Below are 24,569 nucleotides of genomic sequence, written 5' to 3'. Positions count from 1 at the left end.
CACAGTTTAGGGCCATGCAGGCGTCTTTGAAGGTGAGATGACCTTTTCTACAGTCATGTGAGACTTTGTGAACTTAGGTTATTTCTGGCTAGTTAATGGGTGGTAAATTTAAGCAGCAAAAGCCCAAGCAGTTGTACGGACAGATTGATCGCATCACACAATCAGGAACTTCATCTCTGCATCCAATCTCAATTCTTTGAAGCAGTGGCACTGTGACCCATTATCTCTGAAACAGTTGTGACAGATGAGTCAGCTTATCAATACTTGTGTAAAAACCAGGTGCATGTGGCAATTCAGCATCCTTGTCAAATATATAGTATCTTTTTTCCTTTTTTTTTTGGCATAAGATTTGATAAAAACGGATAGTCAAAATTGAGGAATGCTTTATATGAGGATTTTCAGTAATATCTTTACAGAAATACTTTCAAGGGTAAAAGTGGAAGTCATTTTGAGTTTCTTGAAGCTTCAATAAAGTGCATCTTATGAATAGTTGGAATGTGGAAATCTGCAAAATCCAGCATATAGTAAGTGACATCTGTTTGTAAGCTAAATGAGAATGCTGCTTATCTGAGGGTCAAGCTGTACAGCCATGTCATGTTAGTCATGCCCGACTGTTGACATCAGTCTGTTGCAAAATGCTAGAGATTGCCAAAAGCCACAGTCTGTGGAGGCCAGTCATTGAAGACCATCTACCAGAGAGAGTTTCATACTGGAGCTGCCATGGTGATTGAACTTGCAGGTTTAACTTCAGGCACTGTCTTCAAGATCTGAAAGCTATTCAAACAGAGGAGCAGTCCATCTCAAAATGTCAAGTGCCAACCTGGCAAAGAGAGAGGCCAGGTTAGCTGAGTAGGGATATTCTTTGAGTCCAGGCAGAGCAAGAAGGTGTGTGTTTAGTGAAGCAAGGACAGGGGACTCCTCACTGCAGGGAGAATACACGTGCTCAAACTTCACCTGGGGTTGAAGCTCTCCAGAACTGTGGGCACAATATAAATAAAAGAGGTTGGATTTTTTAATATAAAAATATCAAAAGGCAGTGCAGAAAGGACATGGGCCCTCACCTACAGGATCAGGATGGTCACTCACCAACAGGGACATAGACAGTCAGAGATAAAGATTTCTTTGCTTCTCTCTTCCATATGAGTTATGGGACACGGGGGTCCTAGTGTCCTGAGCTGGAAGACCAGGACTGTTGAGAATGGTCAGCTCCTAGTGGACCCTGAACTTGTGCAGGATCTGCTGGATCCCTTTTAAGTCTTTGAGGCTTGATGGGATTCATCCAAGAGCACTCAAAGAAGGTCTGATGTCACTGTAAGGTCTCTCAATGACTTTTGAATGGTTTTGGGAATTTGGAGAGGTCCCAGTCAACTGAAATCTGGCTAACATTGTTCCAGTTTTCAAGGGTGAGAAGGATGACCCTGAAAACTACAGACCTATCAGTCTCACTTCAGTGACTGGTCAAATTATGGAGCAGATTATTCTGTGAGTTCTTGAAATCACCTGAGGGACAATGCAGGTTTTAGTCAGAATCAGGACAGCTTCATGATGGAAGTCCTGTTCATAAACCTTTTATGACAAGATAACACACCTAGTTAATCTAGGGGAGAGAGAACAAGTAATCTTTTTGGATTTCAGTAAAGCTTTCAATACTATCTTTCACAGTATCCACCTGGAAAAAACTGTCCAGTGCACAATTCAATAAATGCCTCAGGAAATGGGGGAGCAGCTGGCTCATGGGTTGGGCACAGGGGATTTCAGTGAATGGGGTGATATCAGATGGGTGACCTGTCACTACTGAGGCTCCACAGGGCTCCATCCTTGGCCCTGTGCCCTTTATTGTCTTTATTAACAACCCAGATGCAGGCCTTGAAGGAATACTATGTACGTTTGCCAATTATTAAACTGGGAAGAACTGTTGACACCCTCAAGGGCAGGGAGGCCCTGCAGAGAGACCTTCATGAAGTGAGGAGGCTGGGCAATTACCAACCATGAGATCAACAAGGGAGAGTGCTGGATTCTGCACCAGGGAGGGGCAACCCTGGGTGTAGGGACAGACTGGGGAATGGGATGCTGGAAAGCAGTGCCATGGAAAGGGACCTGGGGGTCCTGGTCAGTGCCAAGTTGAACATGAGTCAGCAGTGCCCTGGAGCCAGGAGGGGCAGCCCTGTCCTGGGGGGCATCAGGCACATCACAGCTGGGCAAGGGAGGGGATTGTCCTGCTCTGCTCTGAGCTGGGGCAGCCTCATCTCCAGTGCTGGGGGCTGGTGTGGCAGACACAACATAAGAAAAGAAGCTGTTAAGTGTCCAAAGGAGGGCAACAAGGATGGTGAGGGACCTTGAGAGGAAGCTGTGTGAGGAGCAGCTGAGGTCCAGCTTGGAGGAGACTGAGGGGAGATCTCATCACAGTCCACAACTCATGGGGGGAATAGGAGGGGGCAAGCACTGATCTTTTCTCTCTCATCAGTGACAGATCCCAGGGGAATGGCCTGAAATTGTGTCAGGGGAGGTTTAGGTTGGATATTCAGAAAAGGTTCTTCCCCCAGAGGGTGGTTGGACACGGGGACAGCTCCCCAGAGAACTGTGTTTCTATTTTTATTTCTAAAATTCTAGTTACAGGTCCCCAAGTTAATGCAAAAGCAGTAAAATCAAAATAGTACTAAAACCAGACAAGTTTTTCCTATGAATGGTTCTGTCTATACAAGGATGCCTTAATCAGTTTCAAATTCTTTAATTCCATAAATCATTCAAGACAGTGTTTTCCAGCCATTCTGCATCAACAGGTTCTGTGAGAACACCACACTTCTTTTCAGTATACTTACTATACCAAAAGCAAACTATAAAAGTCACATTGCAGTAAATTGGCACAATGCATTTTGCAAGAACAAAACTAAACTTATTAAAAAAAAACCCAAACAATGAAGTATACTCATACATTAAACATTGTAACAGCTATAAAAATGCCGCTTTCAACTCCTACAAAACACAGTGAAAAGACATCCCCAACAAGAGTTGAAAAACTGCACAGAGGTCAGTATCATAAGAAGAGAGGAGGTTTTATACAAATAAAGCAACTAGAGAGTTAGAAGTATTTACACTTTTCCTGCTATTAACTAGACAAACATACAGTAGTAAGGTAAAAATATACTACAACTCTAACTCCTGTAACATGTAAGCATTTTTTAACTGGGATTTTAATCTTTTGAAATGTGTTACCTGTTAATACTGGATATAACTATTGGCAAAAGTGTTTAAATACTTTTAAACCAAGATTAAAGGGGCTTTTATTCCACAAAATTTAACTTCAAAATACTATGCTTATAAAATTATTTAGAATTTCAGCAGTCTATAGATTTCAAATGCAAAACTTAACAATCCTCTTTAATTTGTAACTAAAAAAAACCCCAAAACAACAGAACTTAAGTGATGTCATTTGTTTTCAAAGGCAGAATCATCTGCTGGCTTTTCAAGCTCTCTCTCTTCACCACATGTCCTAGAAACAAAACAAAACAATGTTATTGACCACAAAGGCAGCAAGCAAGATTTGTTCCAGGTGATTGTATGGACTAGAGCAAGCAATGCTGATGAACAGTCGGCAGTACATGAAGTCTGCAGAACTGAGGCTGTTAGTGATGCCAGCTGTATGTCACCCCAGTGCTCTCAAATCTGAAGCTAAGCTGGTAGTGAGAGGCATCACTGTGAAGTGCATGATAGGCTGTGAAGAGCAGTCATTCAGAGCTCTGTTTGTATCTGTGCTGTATGTCAGTTCAGGTGGAAAAGTGGTCTAACTTAACATGCCTCACCTCCTGCCACTGAAATCCATTGTGTCCCTGAACTGAGGTAACCTCATGGAGCAGTATGTATTTTTACCAAAAACACCCTGAAAAATGTTCTTAAGTGCCAATCAGATCAGAAATTTTAAGTTAGAGAAATTTTTCTGAAATTTCTGAATTACATCTTCAGAAAGGTGCAGACATGTATTCCCTCTAGCAGAGGGAGAAATGTTTAGAACTAAATACAGTCCTGTGATTTAAGAGGTTTACCAGCTCTTTGCTAGGAGTGAGCCACACAGGTGTTTTGGACATTATTTATTTTGTATACTTGTTTCTCACTTTTAGGAAACCAATATTACAAATAAAAATGTACAAAAAATACTGAAAGAAAGGAAGTTTGTATGCTGGGGTGTCTGGAGCTGGAATTCAGACATGTGGATGCATTTCTCAACATACACTGTATTTGCAAGGAGTTTATTTAAAATTCTGGTTTGTTGCTGTAAGATAACAATACATTCACAGACCCTGTGTCCAAGCAGCCATACAGTATTTTTTTTTTTGAAAGGGGGTTTCTTTATCAAAATTTAGGATCATTGGAGTGTAGAGTTCAAAGGCACAGCAAACACCACACACAAACTACACAGAAATGTTTAATTTGTTTAAGCAGAGGGCTAAGAATATAACCTAAGAACCTACTAAGAGAACCTACTGAGAATTTGTAACTCCATTATGTTCCTGTAACATGCTGCTTGTTCAGACCAAGTGAGTATTTGGCATAACTGATTGAAAACTCCCAAATCCACTTCAGTACTTTCGAGGCTGCCTCACAGTAAATACAAGATAAATTTTTATCTTAAGGGTTTTTGTTTTGTTGTGTTTAAGTTTACTTTACTGTAAATAACAGTCAATATTTTTGTAGAAGTTTAACTTGGCAGATAGCTGAAAGCATGCCAGGCAGCTGCAGTTTCTCCTGTATGTGCATGAAGATAATCTATAATCTAATCCAACAAATTTCCTCCCAAATTTGCCCTAAACCAGGACATGATGACAGGAACTTGCTCCAACACATACTTCTGAGCAAACACAATCTCTGAGTGCAAGGTGCAGAGTGCCTGGAGAAAACAAAGTGTACTTCAACAAAACAATTCAACTCTAGGGTAATTCTGGGCCTTTTCCACATTTCTTACTAAATTCTATAAAGTATTTCTCTAAGAAATTAATTGCTTGTTGTTTCTGTTTACAAAACATATTTTTAATTGAAACCAAGGTTTAAATACTTAATGCCAGACAAATTCAAGCATTCTTATGGCTTCATGTTTTAAATGGTAAGTACATCCACCCCTGTAAAGCAGTCAGACTTCTGGAATTTCACAGGTTCAAGTCCTAGCCTGCAGTTTACCTGCATTTGAGTGATTCTATAGCCAACTGTAGAAAATTATTTGAAGTGGCTTGTCTTATTTATGTCAATATATGAATTCACAAAAAAAATAACAAATCTCATTAGTTTCTGTAAGACTTGGTTCAGGCTTCCTTTGTGTCCAACTTAATAGCCTAAAATACAGAAAAAAGCTTTTAGTTTGCCCTCGTCCACTACATGCTGATTCTCTCCAATAGCAGGACACCCTGCAATGTTTTTTAAGTCTCCACAGCAGCAAGCAAACTAATGTTTATTCATTCAAAACTTTCAAAACAGAGTATTTGCACGCTGTTGCTCTCTGAAATGGAGAGCAAACTCTGAAGAAAACAGCACCTCAATATGGTTAAGTAACTTCAATCTAATGCTGTTCTGTATTACATGATTAAGCTAGAGCAGAACAGATCCTCAGCTCAATAACCTTATTAACTCACTTTTTCTTACTGCCAACTTCATGTCTATCTTTCTTTTCTTCAGCATTTTCTCCATTGTGTTGTGGCTGGCTGGCGTCTTGGGCTTCACACCCTCCATTCAGAATCTTTGAACCTTTAAAATGAAAGAGCAGGAAAATGGTACTTGCAGGGAATAAAACGGTATTATAATAACACCCAATAATTTCTTTACCTTAAATTAAACATTATAAATATTTTCCCCTCACCTTGATAACCAGGCAGCTGAAACACTTCAAAAGACATGAACTTATATGGCTTCAACTTCTGAACATTTCATGGAATGCGCCTCATCTTACAGTTTTTGCAATGGAAATTGAACAATTTGCATTTTTTTATGCAATTTCAAGTTCTTCCTGTGCTTGCTAGGCTCCAGATCATAGGCTTAATGCTTATTTGTACTCTGAGCAGTAAGAGAATATACTTCAGTAGTAAGTTCTTCTACCACTCCAACCAGGTCAGATTTTTGGCGATTCTTGTTACTTTAACTGTAGAGCTAATAGTTCCATCACATCTCCTTTACTCTTGATTCCAACAAATTACATATAATCAAAACACAAGTTATATAAATGTAAATGTTTAATGATAGCATGGATTTTTCAAGAAGGAGAAACAGCACTAGCTATATGGTATATTCAGTGAAGTCAGTGCAGAAATATTTAACATCCTATAAAATTTCTATGATGACCACATCTTTTGCTGTAGTATTATGAGTCAGTGAATTTTGCGTGAATTGTTGAAGAATGTCACTCTCTGAACTCATGGTCCATTTTACTGAAGTTTTAGATTTATAAAATAACTCCCCTATTAAACTACTGAGCTACAGTAAGAAAAAAATGCAAGATGTTACTCATCTGAATTTTTACAGTTTATCTGTTTATACTTTCTCATAATCAGTTCTGAATTCCAAGGACTCAAGAGCAATTTCATAAAACAGTAAATTCCTTTGTTCCAAAGCAGATAATCTTATGCTTTACATTAAGTATCATCCATTACAGCATCATTCTGTATTGACTATCATTGTGAAGATAGTCAGGGTTTAGCAGTTCATTTTTTAAAAGGGCAAAGGAATGCATGTAAGAATCAGATTTTCTGTCTGCAGGAAATAAAGAAAAATCTACTTCCATAAAATATTCCTCTATTCTGATAGAACAAGTTTCCCTTCTCTATGTGACTAGGCAACAAGATGATATTTCAATGTGTTCTGCTGAAGTTGTGTTAACTTTAACTGGAGTGGCTTCACTAGTTAGACTATACCCAGGAAGTCTCTCAGTGTAGCTTCTTTGTTAAAGTATCAGTTGTGCTGATCACTGGTTTGGGGAAAGATCTGTATGGAACTTCTACTCCATCACACATTCTCTCAAAAGTGGTTGGATTTTAAAATCATCTTTGTTTATTCAACAATTACAAGTAAAGTGACATTCCTACTATAGTTAGTTGTGTTGAATCCTTGCCACCTAGGTTACAGTAATTTGTTTAGTTATACCACTCACTTGAACTTGGTGGTGTAACTTTTAAATGGTCTTCTATAAAAAAAACAACCCAGTTCTGCTCCCAGAATTCTATTGCTATTTGTAGCAGTATTGTCCTCGACAACTTCAGATATGAAAAGGTTTTCATAGACTGGTGAAACTTCTATATCAAGGATATTTTGAAGCTGGCTCAGAAATTAACAGAGACTAAGTCTTTAATGTGACACGAAAGTAAAGCCACAGTGACGTACCTGCTTGGTCTCTTTCCTTTTCAGTTTTTTTGCTTGATCCTTTCTTCCCCTGTTCTTTGGTTTTATTAGCTTCTTCATGCTGCTTTTGCTCAGCAAGTGATTTATTTAGTACTTGGGAAAGAACAGAATCTCCCTCTCCAACTAGAAACATGGTCTTGAACTTGTTATATAGCATTGTAGATTTCTCCATGATAACTTGGCTAATTTTAAATTTCCGGATCTGAAATCAAAGTAATCAAACAAGCTCCACTTAGGTCCTGAAATCTGTGGAATTTCATTACATGCTAGCTTAAATTATTTATTTAAGCTCCAATGAAATAAAAGATTTTTGCACTTGAAGTGAAGTGTCACAGAAACAGAACTGCCGGTTGGGAGGGACTTCAAAAGATCTTCTGGGCCTACCCTTCATGGGAAATGAAGCCTGGATCCCATTATCAAGCACCCTTGATCCCATCACATCTTCAAAACCTATAGTGATGGAACTCCACCACATCCCTAAAGAGGTTGTTACAGTAAAACAACTGTTCTTACTGTAATTTAAAAAAAAAAGAAAAAAAAAGAAAAAAAAATAAAAGCTTTTTAGTATCAAAATAAAACCCTTCCCCCAGTGCAATTTGCATCCATTGCCCCTATCTCCCCCACGTGTTTTCTGGTGAAGACAAAAGCCTTGACATTGTCTTTGCAGCAGCCCTTTAAACTGCTAGAATAATGCTATGACTTTTCCTAGAAGGAAGGAACTAAACAATTTAGTCTTGGGTTACAGGGCAGATTCTCCAGCCCTTTGATCTACTTGATGGCCCTCCCCAGTCTGTCTGCATCATTCTTGATCTGCAGGGATCCAGACTAGAGAGAGTACTCCAACAGTAAATAAAGCTGGTGTCAATTTAAGAAAACATATACTTTACTTTAACCAAGATTGAAAAGCTCACCTTCTTGAGAGTTAGGATCATCTCTGTATGTTTCTGAGCTTGTTGCATTGTGACTTGAAGGGATGCAAGCTCATCAAGAGCCTCAATACACCTGTTTACATCCTGCATATAAACAAGAAATTAGTCTGATGACTTCCATGTTAGTAATCTTTAATTAGCCATATTAATCTAACTTCTGTGCTTAGCAACACCTTCCTATAATATCCTTAATTTGACTATGTACTTAATTTAAAAACAATTCATATAGTCAAACTTGGCAACAAAATTTTAAAACCAGTTATCTCTTAGCTTCTCACATAAATGGCAAAATATATTTGACTAAATTGTAACATTTAACAAGAATTTTATGCTTTCAACATACATAGTCAGCTTTATGCTGCTTTCATGTTTCTATGCTTGATTCTGTTCACCATAGCCAGGCTTTACCACGTGCAATTTTTCCCAAGTGATTAATTACTGAGAAGGCAGGAAAGTACCTTAAGTGGACTGTAGTTATACACAGAGAACTGTCCTCATACACCTCCTGCCTCCCAGTATGCTTCATCCTCTTTATAATTTTTCAGATACACCTCCATCCAAGGGGCTGAGCCATGCCCTGCAGCAGCTCCTCCACTGGAGCAGGCTTGAACTGATTAAGTCTAGCACAAGGCGGACCCCCTCCCCTCTAGCAGAACCTAGCCTCCAACACCCAAAACAACTCTGTGTTTCCCTAGCTGAAACAGCTTGCTGCACCTCATGCTGCCATGCTTTTTACTCATGCTTATTTTCTTATCTTCATATTTTTGCCAGACTGAAAACTCCCAGCTCTCTTGGCCTCCTCTTTTACAATACATGCTCCAAGCCCTTAATCCATCTTTGTGGCCCTATACTGGGCACCCTAAAATAAGTCCGTATCTCTATTGCTCCAGGGAGCCCACAATACAGTCCAGTGTCTCATCAGTGCCAAACAGAGGGCAACCACCACATTGCTTCCATGTTCTAGCAGCTCTCTCACTAACAGCCTAACAGCCCAGAAAGCAGTTGGGCACTTTAGCCACAGAACTGTACTGATGGCTCATGCTAAGCTTAATGTACACCAAAACCCCTAGGACATTTTCTGACAAGCTGCTATTCAGCCACTCAGTTCCCAGCCCATGCTGGAGGCACATGGTTATCACTCCACAGGTGCAGCACTGGAACTGAAGTTGATGGCTGGACCATTTCTCCAGCCTGTTCAAGTCCCTCTGGATGACAACACTTCCATCAAACCTTTGATTTCAGTTTCGTATCATCAGCAAACTTGCTATAGGTGTGGTTTGTATCATCCCAGTCTTTAATGACACATTTTAATAGTATTGACTGCTAGTGACTGGCCTGTAACTGGACTCTGTGACTGATCAGGTTTTTGTGCCCTGCTGTTCAGCTGGTTTTCAGTCCACCTTTCTATCTGCCTTTTTAGTTCAGACCTCAGCAGTTTGTCTTTGAAGCTGTCCTGAGAGACAGTATCAAAGGCCTTTTTAATCTTAATAGAAACAATATCCACTCTTTCATTCACCAAGCTGATCATCTCACAAAAGGACACCATTTCAGTGAAGCGTAACTTCATCTTCATTAATGCATGCTGACAACTCTCAGAGCTCTTACAGTACTTCATATCATTGGAAACAATTTCCAGGAGGATTTGTCACATCACATCTCAAAGGATCGGTGTGAGATAGGTTACTATAGGCCAGTCAATCTCATCCTTCTGCAAGATGAGCATGACATTTGCTTTCTTCCAGTGCTCAGGAACCAGCCCCTCATCATCATGACTTTTCAAAAACAAAATGGAGCAGATGGACAATGACATCATCCATCTCTTCCAGCACTCTTCCACTTATTCTGTATTGGGTTTCTGTCCAAATGTTCTCTAATTTTATCTTTGTTCTCTAAGCATCAATGTTTTCTTGTTTTAATCTTCTAGATCTGAGGACCTAGGATTCCAGAACAGAACTGTACAAGCAAACTGAAGTCAAGATGACACTGGTTACCTTAGCCATCTCATATTCCAATACTTTAAGATGAATCAAGCAGATCTCTGTAGAGGTCAAAGTCTGCTCTCCTGAGTCCAGGGCTGTGATCCTTTTTGTCCTGCTCCCTTCTCCCTGAAATTCACTATCACAGTCACTGCATTTAAGATCGCCTCTGGCTTTCACATGCCTGACCAGATCTTTGCTGTCTGGAGGATCAGGTCTAACAGGGTGTCTTGCCTTATCAGCTCCTTCATCACCTATGTCAGGACATTACCAAAACCCACAAGCTTCCTGCATTGCTGTGTTATCCACATGTCCCTTCAGCAAATACCAGGATGTTTTAAGCTTCCAGTTAGATTTAAAGGTCTCTCCCCATTGTGACTTAATTCTCTAAATTCCTTGATCAGGTGATCTGCAGCAGACATTCTCAGGATGTCACTCATTTTAGTTTGCCCATTAATCCTAACCCATAAAATCCCAGTTGGTTTATAAACTGTCCCAGTGCAAAGCGCCTACGCATTTCTCTCACATGAAGTTATCTTTCATCTTGACTTCCCAGCACCCGTATTTCCTAAAGAGCCTGTACACATATAAGGCAAGGCTCACCTCACTTCTACCTGAATCTCTAATACCAATGAAACCACAGCCCTGCAACTGCAGAGAGATGTCCAGCTGCTCCTCACACTACATGTATTAGTGTACAACCATCCCTAAGAGAAACAGTTGTGTGATCATTCCAGAAAGGTTGTGAGAGTTCTCATTATGCTGGGCTGCCAGCAGTTCCTCATTCATTCATTCATGACTGTGGTCATGTCACTTCACTCCTGTTCGGCAAAGAAATTCTGTTGATTACAGAATCAGTTTACATCACCCTACTGACATCTGTTCACATCTGATTACCCACCTGCTCCACCATTTCCTCCTCTGCTACCATTCCTAGTTTGATGCTCTTTAACAAGGCTGGCCATCCCCTTAGTAGCACTTTTGGGTGGATCTTGCCACGTCCTAGCACACCTATTCATTCCTTTGTGAGACTTTTCCTCAATACAGGAGTCACCATCTGGGTCCCCCTACCTTCTCCATTACCCTCAGAGTCATACAGTCATGCTTGATACTTTCCAAGTGTCCTCTGACTGTATCACTGGTGCCCAACCTGAAAGCCTGCAGTGGTAAACAAGTGGTCATAAGGGCGGAAAGCCTCAAACATCTGTCAGTAACATTCCAAATCCAAACTCTTGATAGGCAGCAGATTTTCACTGACAGTGAGTGGAATCATTGGACTGCAGCCCTAATCACTTGCCTCCTGCTACTGCATCCAATGTCCTGGTGTTTCCGCATGGCTCAGCAAACTGATCTGGCACCAGATGTTCTATTTGATGTAATTCTATCTGAACGTTTCTTGTAAATAATTTACTATGTAGTATTTTCAAATAAAACAGATTTCATTTGCTGACATTCATCTTTCACTGCTCACAGTAACCACATTTAAGCAGCAGTTATATTTAATATGGAAAAAATTCCTTTCATTTTCAGAGTATTAATTAAGAACAAGAACACATGCCAAGTATTTCCTATTGGAATTTGAAACATCACTCAGTTTAAAAAATATACTTACAAGATTATCAATTTTCAGGGAATTCTTTATTTCTGCATGTATCCTTTGAAGCCGAGAATCCACTGAAGTTTCTGAAGATTAAAAAAATAATATGCATGAAGATTTGTTATTCATACCAAGTTTGCTTTTGCTGAAATGATTCCGTAAGTAAGCCTCATACAGAATGCAGAAGAAAACAGGCAGGAATTCTACATGCAGGTACACATATAAATACAGTCAGACAAAAAGTATACAGCTTTTAAAAACTGAACATTTTTGGCAACACATACAATTTTTTCCTTAGCAATTACAACTGAAAATAATTTTCTATTCCAAAACACAGCTGTCACGGTCTAACTGTAGGCCAGCTTAACAAGAAGTTTTAATAAATATTAGAAGTTACAAAGCTGGAAGACCTTTCATGATAGGACACCTGGATATTGATGGTTTGTTTTCAGTAAACTGGTCATGATCCAAATTACAGTCCAAATCCATCCAAACAAAATGCTCCCAATACACATGCTTCAGAAGTGTGAATGATGAATGGACATGGCATTCCCTGTTTCACATGCTGAATGCTTGCTTCAGTTTGGTATGTACTCTGAACAACAATGCAAGCAGTTTCAGTTAAGTCAAACTCATCTTGGATGGGGTTTGGATAGTTGCTATTTGCCCTCTTGCTGCAGCATTGAGGTGGGTGGAGTTCATGCCTCCAGATCTGTACTATACTACAAATTACAGGAAATGGTTTGGATTGTCCTCAAAGATGGAAATACTGAAAAAGTAATTACTTATCCTTATGAAGGTCAGTAAAACTATATAGTTTCAAGAGGTCCCTCAGAGTATTGTGTCATGAGAAGATACAAAGGAAAAAATTATCTACTCCAAAGAATAAAACCTTTTTTTCTCATGTTCACAAACAGAAGAGATTGAGGTTTAAAAGCTCAAATGACAGTGAAGTCAGAATAGCAAAGACCTGTTCTACTGCACTGCACTGCAGAAAGAACACAGAAGGACAAAAATGCACTTTCACAGATGTGAAAGAAGAATCATGGATCAAACAGCTCACACTGATTCCATACAGCCACTCTCAGCAGTACATTATCAACTATCCTCAGTAGAACATCATCTTATCCAAGAAGAAATTATATTCAAAATACAAAATGACCAAAAAGTATTGTTCAGATTCTTTAAACTAACCTCTCTTCTTCTCAATCTTCTTAACTTCTGCTTTCTTGCCTTCTTCTTTATTCTGCCTATCAAAAATGTTGAAATGTTTTTACGATATTGTAAAGCCTGCTTTCCCCCCCCGCCGTTTCTGGATGACAGGCAATATTTTGAGGTATTATTGCACTAAAACATTAGCATGCAAAAACCACAAAGAGCCCAACCCTGGTTTTCAAGGATGAACAACTTAACAAAAATTAATTAGCTAGGATACTGTTGATAAATCCTCTGTACTCAGAGCTGTATTTTTCTAGAAGCTGCAAATTAAAGGATTATAAAAACAAGTAATTTACAAACTGTATTTTGTATTTTTGTTGTATATTAACATAACATATTAACTGGCATTATACAGAACTAACTTGTGGAGAAAGAAGATATTTTAATTATCATGACAAAAGGAGTAAAATTATTTACCATTACCACAGGGAATTTGTAGAGAGATCAATTAATCATAATCAGTTCCGATAAGCTATTTTCTCAAATAATTAATTGTAACAGTATACATATCTTACAACAGACCACAAATGTACCAAATGTAATAATTTGAAATAAACCTCCTTGATCTTTCCCCAACTGTTATACTGAAAATAAAGCTGAGACTCAAAAAAAACAACAAAAAATTTGTTTCCATTTCAGTTATAGAATGAAGACAGGTAGAAATCTCTGAAACAAGCTTTTGAACTCCTTATGCAGAGAAAAGCATGAACTTCTGTTTAACAATCCCTCAGTTTTATCAGAGATATTTAAAAGCCTACTTTTAGAATTTACATATTTCAGCATATCATGACTAAATGTCCCGTGGCTAGTTTTACTCCTATCATACTAATATGCATACATAAAACATGTAGGCCTTATCTTCCATATTTTCTTCATAAAGAACAGAAAACTTGTCTGCTTCAACTGGCAGCATAATCTCAACAGTACAGATAAACTTCGTATATATACAGAATGGTGTACAAAGCATCCTAACTAAATAAATATTAATGAAGTAGCTATCAGAACATGGAAACTATGATGATGAGCAAAATAATCAAAACACATAACAGCCTATACTAATTTTACATTTTATCAATATTGAGTTTTGTGGTATTAGTCATCAACTGTAATTAAATTATTTATGTATTCCCTTTATCTTCCGGAAACAGAACTCCGTCTATCCTCCAATGCATAAAATATGTCAGCTACCTAAAAGCAAAAATTTGGTTATTGTAACTAAATCAATATATGACAGCTGGATTACCAAAATCAAATCAGCATATGTTAAACAGTGATATATTAAAAGCTGCTAAGATGCTAAGGCAATTTCGTATCTCTGAAATTGGAGATGCTTAGGTTTGCCACAAGTAGGTAGAATATTTTTGTTAGGTCTCCAGAGGAGTGATAGAAAGAAGAGCAAAAAGGGCTGGAGCATGAGTAAAGAAACATCTGAACAAACTACATTCTTGTTAGTGAATGTGAAAAAGACACATTAAGAGGAACTTATTCTCTTCCTTTCCTCTAAATTTTTACCTTGTTCTCTCCCTTACTTCTGCCCTTCCACAATTGGTGGGGATGAGAACATCAAGTTCTTGTGGTGCAGCTTCTTCACTTGCAGAATAGTGAATGAGTCTGATTTCTTTCTACTGTCCTACTCTCCAAGCTCCTGGTGGAATTCTACTCTTATGTTTGATTCAAGTAATCTTCTAAGTGCAATATGTTCTCAGTCAGTCAACTGGCTTTGCAGTAGTAATTGTATTTTCCTTGTTCTGTCTGACAGTATGTGTTCCAAATGCCAGAGAGAGAAGGAAATGCTTTCCTGATAACCTATGCATTCCATACCTCACCAAAAATCCATAACCAAAGGCTAATAGGACTACCAGGCCCTAACAATTTAATCTAAAAATTTTAAGAAAAAAATATCTGGCTATCCTGAACAGTTTTTCACATTGATCCCTTTTCACATGGATATTCATAAGTTAGTTCTAAAAAGAACACATCACCTTCCTCTGCTAGAGTTTCTACATCACTGAAAGACTAACTTGACTTAATTTCTATGTCCCATTCTTCCTATTCTTCCACAACAGAACATTTTGGTTCAAGGAGCTTTTCACTCTCCCCTCAAAAAGAAGATAGAAAACCAATAATGCCAGGGGGAGAGAACAGGAGAACACAGTGCAAACCACTTTGAAAGTTTTGCAGAAGTTTCACCTCATATTAAGTTAAACATTCCTACAACCTATGGGTATCACATGTTAAAATATACTCACGATTCAGATTCTGTCTGTTCCTCTTGCTTACGTTTTCTTTCTGTTACTTCTCTCTCATGCTGGCTTCTTACAGTGTTTCTTCTGTGAGCTGCTGGACAGCTTCTTCCTCCTTTTTTCTTCTGTTTTCGGCATTTTATGGTTGAAAAGAGAAAAAATAACATTATTGAATTATTGTTCTGTAAATGGATGAAACCAAGTATCTCTGAAACAACTACTCTACTCCATGGAGCAGATGGACAAACACCAGCTTTCCCTAAAGCCAAACACGACATTAGTCCTTCCTCCTTTTTTACTGTTCAATACTAAGCACCAAAGGGCAATACTAAAGGCAATATTATGCTCCAGAAGAATGAAGACATTATTACAAATTGCTGGCTAGAGACAGTACCTTTCAAAAATGTGATTTCAAGCTATATATTCTTCAGATGCACCCAAGGAAAACAACATCTGTCTTCCAAGGAACACAGATTAAAAAAACCTCATAAGCCTCTTGACATTTAAATCCTTTGTTAAAAAGTAAATGTTTTAGAAAAGATGTTTTTCTTAGAAAATACTAGAGGCTTCTGAAATACTTATTTGATAAAAATATAGTTTTGAAACTTTTATTCTATGTACCTGTACACCAGCCACACCAGACTCCTACCCTCATTAAGATCTAGCATGAACTTGAAGAAAGATCTCCAGTGATATTACTTTCCTCTGCAATAAATTTATCAGGAAAGCAAAATTATACCTTATCCCCTTCTTGTTCTTCTCCTTCATCTTCAGAATCAGAAGCTGATGCAGAACCCACTTTTGCAACATTTTTCCTTTTTGGTTCAGCTTCTTTCTTTCCTTCCTTTTTATCAAATTCTTTTTTTGATTTCTCCTCTTCCTTCTGACTTTCCTCATCTTTTTTCCCTTGCTTTTTGGGCTTTTCTTCTGGTCCTTTTTTCTTTGCCTTCTCCTCCTCATTAACACTAAAACAAGAACAGTATTTAGGCATCACATTCATTAACTACAGTGATTTGAAAGAACAACATTCTAACTCTGGAAGCTGGATCTTTAACCACAGAACAGTAAAATGACAGAGTTAATTCACTCAAGGACTCCTCAAAAAGAGTATTTTCTCTGAAATTAAAACCCACTACCTGTGGGGGGGAAAAAAACCCATCAAATAAATGTCAATATGGAGGGCCTAAGTGCACAGATTGTAACCAAAGGAATTAGTCCTCTGTGGACACTCCACACACAGATGGGTCTGTAAGACCCAGAGTGCATAAACTGTAAACTAGGTTTAAAGTATACTTAAGTTGTTCCTATTCCAAAACTGTGCATTTGCCAATTTACAGAAAATTAAACATATGTTAAACTTTTCCTTGACTTACTAGAAGCACTACACTTGACATAAGAACAGAAGACGGCAAAACCAAAATTCAGGCAACTACAGTGTTGCAATTTCATCAAAAGAGATTTATGGAACAAAAATGTACGAAAAGGAAATTGCTCTTTTATTTTTTTAGATGTTGTATTTTCTCTTACTAAATATCTTTCCTCTATACTCAGCATACCACCATATAAGGATTTTTTTACAGATTGGACAAGTTAGGAAGTTAAGATCTTGTCTCTCCTGTTTCAGGAATGTCCTTCCTTGAATTAATTTATCATAAAAACATCTACACAAATATTAACTTATACTGAACACTACAGGGGCAAAAACTTGTCAGGAATAATAATTTTCAAGTCCTAACACAAGGAGCAACACAATTGACAATGAAGAAACTTAATATTAAGAAAAAACTCACAAGTCACCCTCTGAAAGGCATGATGGTTTCACCAACTTGGGTCTCCCTCTCGGTTTTGGGACTTTTACTTCAGAAACTAGTAGTTATACAGAAATAATAAGTTAGTCCACAGCCACCATCTGTTCCTGGTTTATATGTCAAGATACTCAACAGATATAAGGTACGCTTAAATCAAAATATACACCCCAACTTTGCTATGGTACGGAATTCAAGGTAATTGAATATCAAACTTAATCAAGATCTCTGAAAAGTTAGTGTTGGCAGTTTTTTTAGCTGACTGGTGAATTAAAAAACTTCGATGCTTTCTAGCCACAGGTTCTGGCTACTAATTCTTGTGCTTTCTGCAATCTATACAGTTGTAATTTGTTTCATACGTTGTGTAACTGAGTCTTAAATTAGATAATGAGAAACCTGACATTAGAGGATGAAAAGCAGTCTACATTTATACTCTTTGCATGTCTACATTTATACTCTTTGCTGTCTACTAGTTTTACTCATACCTTAGGGCTCCCATCACTTTTCAGGCTAACAAACCACTGCCAGTAAGTTTTCCCACCACACTACAGTACTGATCAAACTCTTAATGTCCTCAGATTCACCATATTGTTAGAAGTAAGACAAACAGCCTGCCTTCTTAGAACTTATGTACCTCAAATGCTTGTCCAGTACCACAGTGACTATGTAGTCAGGAACCCTAATATTCAGAGCTTAAACTGTTGTTGTTCTTAGCACAGAGCACTTTTAAGCATCCTGTCAACAGAAAAGGCTGCATAGTGTATTTTCCAAAAAAAATTTTATATAGGAGGCAAAAGCATCTCTTACAGACCCTTTCCTGCTCTTACTGACAGTAGTTAATGAAAACCAGCAAAAAACTGTAAAGACAAACTCACAGACATTAAAATGCATATTTAGTGCATGCAATGAAATGGCAGAGGGGATGAATTAATACTTAATTTCCTCAAAGCTTCCACAGCAAAAGTGATTAAAGTCTATTTAATTCTAGTTTCACTGATTTTATATTGTCAGCAGATACTGAGGACTATAAATTGTTTCATTGACAAGGTGCTCAATGAATTTAACTGCTGCAAAAACTGTCTTCCAAACTACTAATCAGTGATCAAGAATATCTGCAAGCTTACAATTAAAGTGACAACAGAACATTGCTAATCTGAAAGAAACAGGAACTACAGAATTATTACTAAATGTGCCTAACAAAACATTAAAAAAAAATCAGCTATATTTTCTTTTTATTTGCCTATCAATCAACAGAGACCAACAAACACTTGAACATGTCTCTTCAGCTCTTATTTTGTTTTTCTTGTCCTTTGAACTCCATCTACAGGCTCCTTGTCCCCCAGTTCTCATCTTTGTGTTTTACTGATCTTATAACTTTTTCTAAGTATTTTATAGCTCTTTAATGAATACAAACCTGCCAGAGACTTCAAACCAACCAGTCTTTAATTCATAAGACTAAACATTAATACTAACAATTTAAATCCATTCATGTCCTCAATTCATCCATTTGAGATATTTTCTCACTACAGTCTATAAGCAAAATCTGCCTTTAGCATGGAAAAATACTCAGTAGTACTTCAGAGAAAGGAAATAACTCCCTGACTAATTATACTAAATATTTCTGTGGTGGAAAAAATTAAATCATTTTTCTGAAGTTACCTGCTGGTCTTCCTCTTTTGGGGCTTACTTTTGGAGACACTGGCCCAGTAGTTGTTGCTGCCCCTGCTGCTGCTTCCTCAGCTTCAGCTTGTTTTTCAGACTAATTGAAAAAGAATTAATTTCACCAGTGAAAAAACACATAGCACCAATACCTGAATTACTTTCTCAAACAAACACCTTTAAACTTCTGGAAATATGTTATTATGCAATTGCTTGTACACACAAAAGGTGTCTCTGAAGTAAGTGTTTCACTCTCTCCAATCCCAAATGGGGAAAATAGTCAAGAACTTAGTGTCCAGCACAAAGGACAACTAGAGTACAGACACAGCATGCTACTTTTCTGTGACAAACACACTAAGGTCACAAATACTTCATACTCATTCCCCATCCCTTCTGTCACCTGTAACTTTGGAAGGTTTCAAACACAAAATTAAGATGTACCCTACTTAATTCTAGTTTTCAGTTGGGTCAGTGCCCTGATCTGGTTTGCTGTGTGACCACAAGAACATTAAGGCTAGCATATGCTGAGCAAGCAGCTGGTACCATCTCTTTCAAAGCAACTCTGTACTCTCCCACGTTGTAGAGACTACAAAAATCACAAATTTGTGAAGAAGTATTTCAGGTGTTAGATCAATGTGACAAAGATGTTAAGAGAAATTTTTCAGAGCTCCAAAGCAGGTTATTTTATTAGCAGTTCAGCAACACTTTATGTCTTATTTTTTCTTATTTGCAATGAGCCGTTTGGGAAAGACAAGACTCCATATTCCACATCAAGTTAAAAAATAGTTAAGACTTGTAAAACACTCTGGGAAAACTTTAATTCCTGCAAATCTTTCAGACACTTGAAAAGGGGGAGTAGAGTGCGAAACACCTAAATTTATGCATAATCTGCCATGAAAGGAAATAACATCCAGTATTACTACATCCAAAAAATGCCAGTAACATGAAGTAATTAAACATATTGTTACCTTTCTTTTTCTTCCTCTTCTAGCAACTTTAGGAATAGAAGCATCATTTGTTTTCACCACATCCTGTGAAGATTAAAAAATTTTCCTAAGAATCTTAATAAAACAAAGATATATTTTGTTTATTCTATTTTTTTTAACACAACAAAGCCTCTGGTACACAACTTAGACAAGATTCTTGTAATGTACATGAAGACACTGTGTGCTTTTAAATTATTAAAATCTAAAACTATTAGACATTAGGAAGAAATTCTTTACTGTGAGGGCCATGAGGCACTGGAACAAGTTGCCTGCAGAGACTGTGTGCCCCATCCCTATCAGTGTTCAAGGCATGGGGCTCTGAGCAACCTGATCTAGGAAAAGATGCACCTATCAATGACAAGGGGGCTGGAACTAGGTAATTTTTAAGGTTGGTTCCAACCCAAATCTTTCTATGATTCTGTGATTATTTAATACTTAGGACTTTTTACCAAGATTGAAAAAATAAATGAAGTATAAAATAATGTTCTGTTCTAAATAAAGATGGTATGTAGTAATGTTTTAGTCTATCTAGACTCTTTACCTAGTTTTTAAATGAGGTTCATTTGCAATATAATTAGCTAAGTGTTAAGTGATAATATATACAGTCTTCCAACTGTTTTAATTGAACTTACAAATCAGACTAGAAGTTTTCTCTGATGAAAACGTCAATTTCTGGGAGCTTCAATGAGAGATATAAGTGTGACTGAGCACACAGAAAGTTTAACATAATTAAACAGCTCTTGCAACTGCCACAGTAGTAATAACAGCAGTGTCTTAATACTCAGTAATAGATTTACACCAATAAACATAGTATTATGATGTTCTCTGTTACGTAAAAAAAAGCTCTCACATACTTCTTTACTGTTTTTTTCAGAAGGCAAATCATCTTCCTTTGAAGTATCTATCTCTTTTTCTTCTGTTTCAGCTTCTGTCGGTAAGTTATTATCCCCTTTAGGGGATAACTGCAAAGCAAATCAACAGAGGATAAAAAAATTAATTAGAAAGTACTTTACAGTAAAAAGACAGCATGCTAATTACCAGGTTGTGCTTAATTTTAAGTAGTTTAAATCTGCAAGTACACTTATTTCTTAGGTACCCATTAAAAGTCTAATTCTACTGGACTACTTCCTCTTATAAGGAAGGGCCAATGGAGCTAGGCCTGTTCAACCTCAAAAAGATGACTGAGAGGGCACCTCATCAATGAGCAGAAGTGTCTGGAGAGAAGCTGCCAAGAAGATGAATTCAGGCTCTGCTCAGCGGTGCCAAGCAACAGCAGAAAAGGAAATGGGCACAAACTCATGTGCAGAAGCTCAACCTCAACATGAGGAAGAACTTCTTTACTGTGCAGTGACCAAGCACTGCAAAAGATTGCTCAGAGAGTTTGTAGTCTCCCTCCCTGGAGATATTCAGGAACAATCTGGACACAGTCCTGTTCAATGTACTCTGGCATGACTGAGCAGAAAGGCGAGCCTGACTAGGTTCCCTCCAGGCTGACCCCTTCTTTGATTCTGTGTGAATTACCCTTCAGTCAGTTATGGATACCTGTCTGTAAAGCTGTGCTTCCTCACAGATTCTTGTGCACCTGATCTGCTCACTGACAGGTGGGAAACTGAAAAGTCCTTGGTTTAAGGTAAACACTACTTGGCAAAAACTAAAACATCAGTGTGTTATCAACATTTTTCTGATACTAAATCTAAAAAGCAGAGCTGCATCAGCCACTAAGAAGAAAACCAACCCTATTCTTGCTGAAACATAATAATGATAGTAATAATGGCGAAATAAAGAAACGACAAAGTAAGTTTTTTCATCACTTGTAAGACTATAATTTATGCACTTTTTTGTGTTTTGTTGGGTTTTTTTAAACCTTTAAAATGCTAGTTTTGGTTTTGGGAAAGCAGTTAGAACTTGAAAAATCAAGAGTTAGTAATTATTTACTTGACAATAATCAACACTTCCATGCAGCTGATATATCTGCATGTCTTTAAGATTATCAGTTCTCACAATTTGAATATTATTGTCTTATCCCACTTTCAAGCACCTTTCTTAAAATTCCATTTTTAAATAGCTAGCTTTTAAAATTTCAACACTAAAAGCAACTATCACACAGTATTTCTAATTACATGAAGATATGCAACATTACTGAGTCTTTTTACAGAGTACAATTTTAAGACAGAAGAACTATTGGTTCACTAAAACCAAAGGAAACCAGAGTACAATGACTGGTTAATGGAATGATATAGCTACATTATTATGAAAAAAAAAAAAAAAAGAAATTTGTTCTGGATTTTGCCTTAAGATGATTAATTAGGCAAATCTATACAATGGGTCCTTTGATCCATTCAGGATCTTCCATTCCATCTTTATGTTTAAATGGCTCTATGTTTTCCTGTTTCTCTTACATTATGTCAGCACTGAACAGCCTAAAAGCACTTTTGATGAGCAACATGAAGCTGAAATCATTGGCATTCCCACTAGCATATGCTGCTTGAGGCATAAATTCAGAGTGAAGCAAACTGATTCATCAGTTTAAAAGAAGTCCCCCTCTCACAGCAGCAAATGCTAAGAACAAGTGCTTTTATAGGCAGCATGCACAGGAAAGAGCAGCACTGGTTTGCTGACACTGCCAGGAAATTATGTGTTTCAAAGCACTGCTAAGGTATAGCAAATCACCCTCACATTCCACACTTTCAAGTACTGAAATAAGGAACTCTAGGCAGTAAGAAGTTGGGAGAAATAATAAATCAAAATTTTTGCAGGCTCCAACACAACAAAACCATTCTCAACATCACCTGTCAGTATCTACCACTAGACTATTTTTTTTTCCTGCCATCAAAGGACCTTTTTTAGTCTTGAATAACCAACTATTATAGCTACTGGACTAATTCTACTTGCTATGTATCTGACACAATGCAAATTCTTCAGCTGCAATTGTGAATCAGTACTGAAGAAGAGCCAGCAACACCTACAGAAAAACTACATTAAATCTTGGCAAATAATCAAAATGGAAACACAGGTCAAGAATGAAGGCGAGTTTATTCAAAACAGTCTGACATTTAAGGGCACTGCTCATCTCACTGAGTAGTAATTTCCAAAAATGAGTTACATATAAATGAGATATCATAAATGTCAATCCCACCTGTGTGACACTTTTGGTCATTTAAGAATTATATTTTTAAAACCACTGAGAAGAGTTGACAACACACAGTATCTCTCCCATCCATATGAGAAATATCCCCATATGAACAGAACATTCAAGAATAGAGAAAAGTTCAAAGCAGTGAATCTTTAAGGGTACAGTAAGCTAGGAAGCTTTACCTCTTACATGTACTGAATTAGCAAATTGAACCAAAGGTATTTCAGACTGAAATGAATTTTGTTTTGGAAGGCTTCTAAGGTACGCACACATTTACAAAGCAAAGAAGCTAAACTGTATAAACTGCTGCATATTGATTCCTGACATAAGAGTTGAATTTATATAGCTATGAGAATCTCTATATCCTAGTAGTTCATTCAGGTTATGGTCTAATACAAGCTGATTCTTATAAATCTTCTCTGGCAAACAAGTACCCTTTCACCCATGACAGACCCTAATACTCTGTTCTGCTTTTCCATATAAATGATCACAATAAAAAGTGAGTCATACCTGTCAATAATATGAAAAAGTCTTCAAAAAGAGAAAGGGAAAAATTGATCTAATTCTTGATGACAATTATAATTTCCAACTTCTCCCACCTAGGAACTACTGTATGAATTTTAAGTATATTATGATATAGAAATACAGGCTGGTAAAGAAATTAATTTTCAAAAAACATATAGAGCACCATAAAAGGAAAACAGAAGGACAAAAGCATTACTCTAAGTATATCTGAAAAGAAGCAAACACAGGCAAGTCACAACATTAAAGCACTGTTAGTTTAAAGTATTTAAGTAAAGACTTGGCAATATAGTTTTGACTTGAAAATGTTTCTGGAAGAGCAAAGCAGAAATTCAACCACTTACTTTTGGGAGAGAACACTTCTTTCTTTTGGTTCCTGCTTTTTCTTCACTCCCCTCAGCAGGCTCCTGACTGCTTTCTTCAACAGTTTCATTGACTGGAGTGTTAATGGCTGGATGGGGCTTCAATAAAGAAAACACCAAAAATGAGACCTAAATCCTCTCCTCACCTAAGGTGTATTCTTCCAGATGTACTACTGAAGAAAGCATCATGTCAAGGAACCCCTTACTAGAACGACAAGAATATTAAATAACTCTTATTTAATTAATTTCCACTGTTTTCAATTTAATTTGCACCTTATTAAACTTTCAGACTCTAATTCTGCAACAACTCACTTTCACATTACCATACTGCAATATAAGTATTTTCTTAAGTAAAATATAACATATCTTCACATATCTGAAAGATAAGAGAGAATAAAAACATGTTCTTGGTCAAATACAACCTTCTGATGCTACTATAAAGAAGTGCATTTTTAAATATGCTATCAATCCTTAGTAATTCAACCACTTGTTCCTGAAAATGTAAGCAGGAAAAGGATTACAGTAAGATAATGAATGAATTAAAAGTTAAAACCATAGTAACAGAGGAGATAAAGCCTAAAGTACTCTTTTTTCTTCCACTACATTGTGCATGGCTATCTCATACATACTAGCTACTTCAAATAAAGCTAGCAGAACTCCTGACTCTTTTTTTTTCCCCCACTGAGGAAGTGGGTTTGGGTTTAAGCCCAACCTACAGTCTCCCTTCTGCCCTCCAACTCTCTTACTTGCAGTTACAAGCAACAT

The 24,569-nt window shown here is 37.4% G+C and overlaps 1 protein-coding gene across 3 annotated transcripts in view; it reads right to left on the bottom strand.

The window, feature by feature from the left end:
- Positions 1-2,712: 2,712 nt before the first annotated feature.
- PSIP1 (PC4 and SRSF1 interacting protein 1) overlaps positions 2,713-24,569 on the bottom strand; it is a 33,327-nt gene continuing 11,470 nt past the window's right edge. For all 3 annotated transcript variants that reach the window (XM_079330445.1, XM_079330446.1, XM_079330447.1), the window contains exons 5-17: positions 23,787-23,903; positions 20,642-20,749; positions 19,770-19,832; positions 18,802-18,901; positions 17,128-17,203; positions 16,077-16,302; positions 15,344-15,462; positions 13,071-13,126; positions 11,892-11,962; positions 8,286-8,387; positions 7,357-7,576; positions 5,619-5,730; positions 2,713-3,490 (exon numbers count right to left, since the gene is read on the bottom strand). In XM_079330445.1, coding sequence (XP_079186571.1) covers positions 3,427-3,490; positions 5,619-5,730; positions 7,357-7,576; positions 8,286-8,387; positions 11,892-11,962; positions 13,071-13,126; positions 15,344-15,462; positions 16,077-16,302; positions 17,128-17,203; positions 18,802-18,901; positions 19,770-19,832; positions 20,642-20,749; positions 23,787-23,903 — 1,434 coding nt within the window. In that variant the 3' untranslated portion in view covers positions 2,713-3,426. The remainder of the gene's footprint in view (positions 3,491-5,618; positions 5,731-7,356; positions 7,577-8,285; positions 8,388-11,891; positions 11,963-13,070; positions 13,127-15,343; positions 15,463-16,076; positions 16,303-17,127; positions 17,204-18,801; positions 18,902-19,769; positions 19,833-20,641; positions 20,750-23,786; positions 23,904-24,569) is intronic.

Source organism: Erithacus rubecula, assembly GCF_903797595.1.
Source record: "Erithacus rubecula genome assembly, chromosome: Z".
NCBI classification, from domain to species: domain Eukaryota; kingdom Metazoa; phylum Chordata; class Aves; order Passeriformes; family Muscicapidae; genus Erithacus; species Erithacus rubecula.
This window is presented reverse-complemented; position numbering and strand designations above follow the sequence as displayed.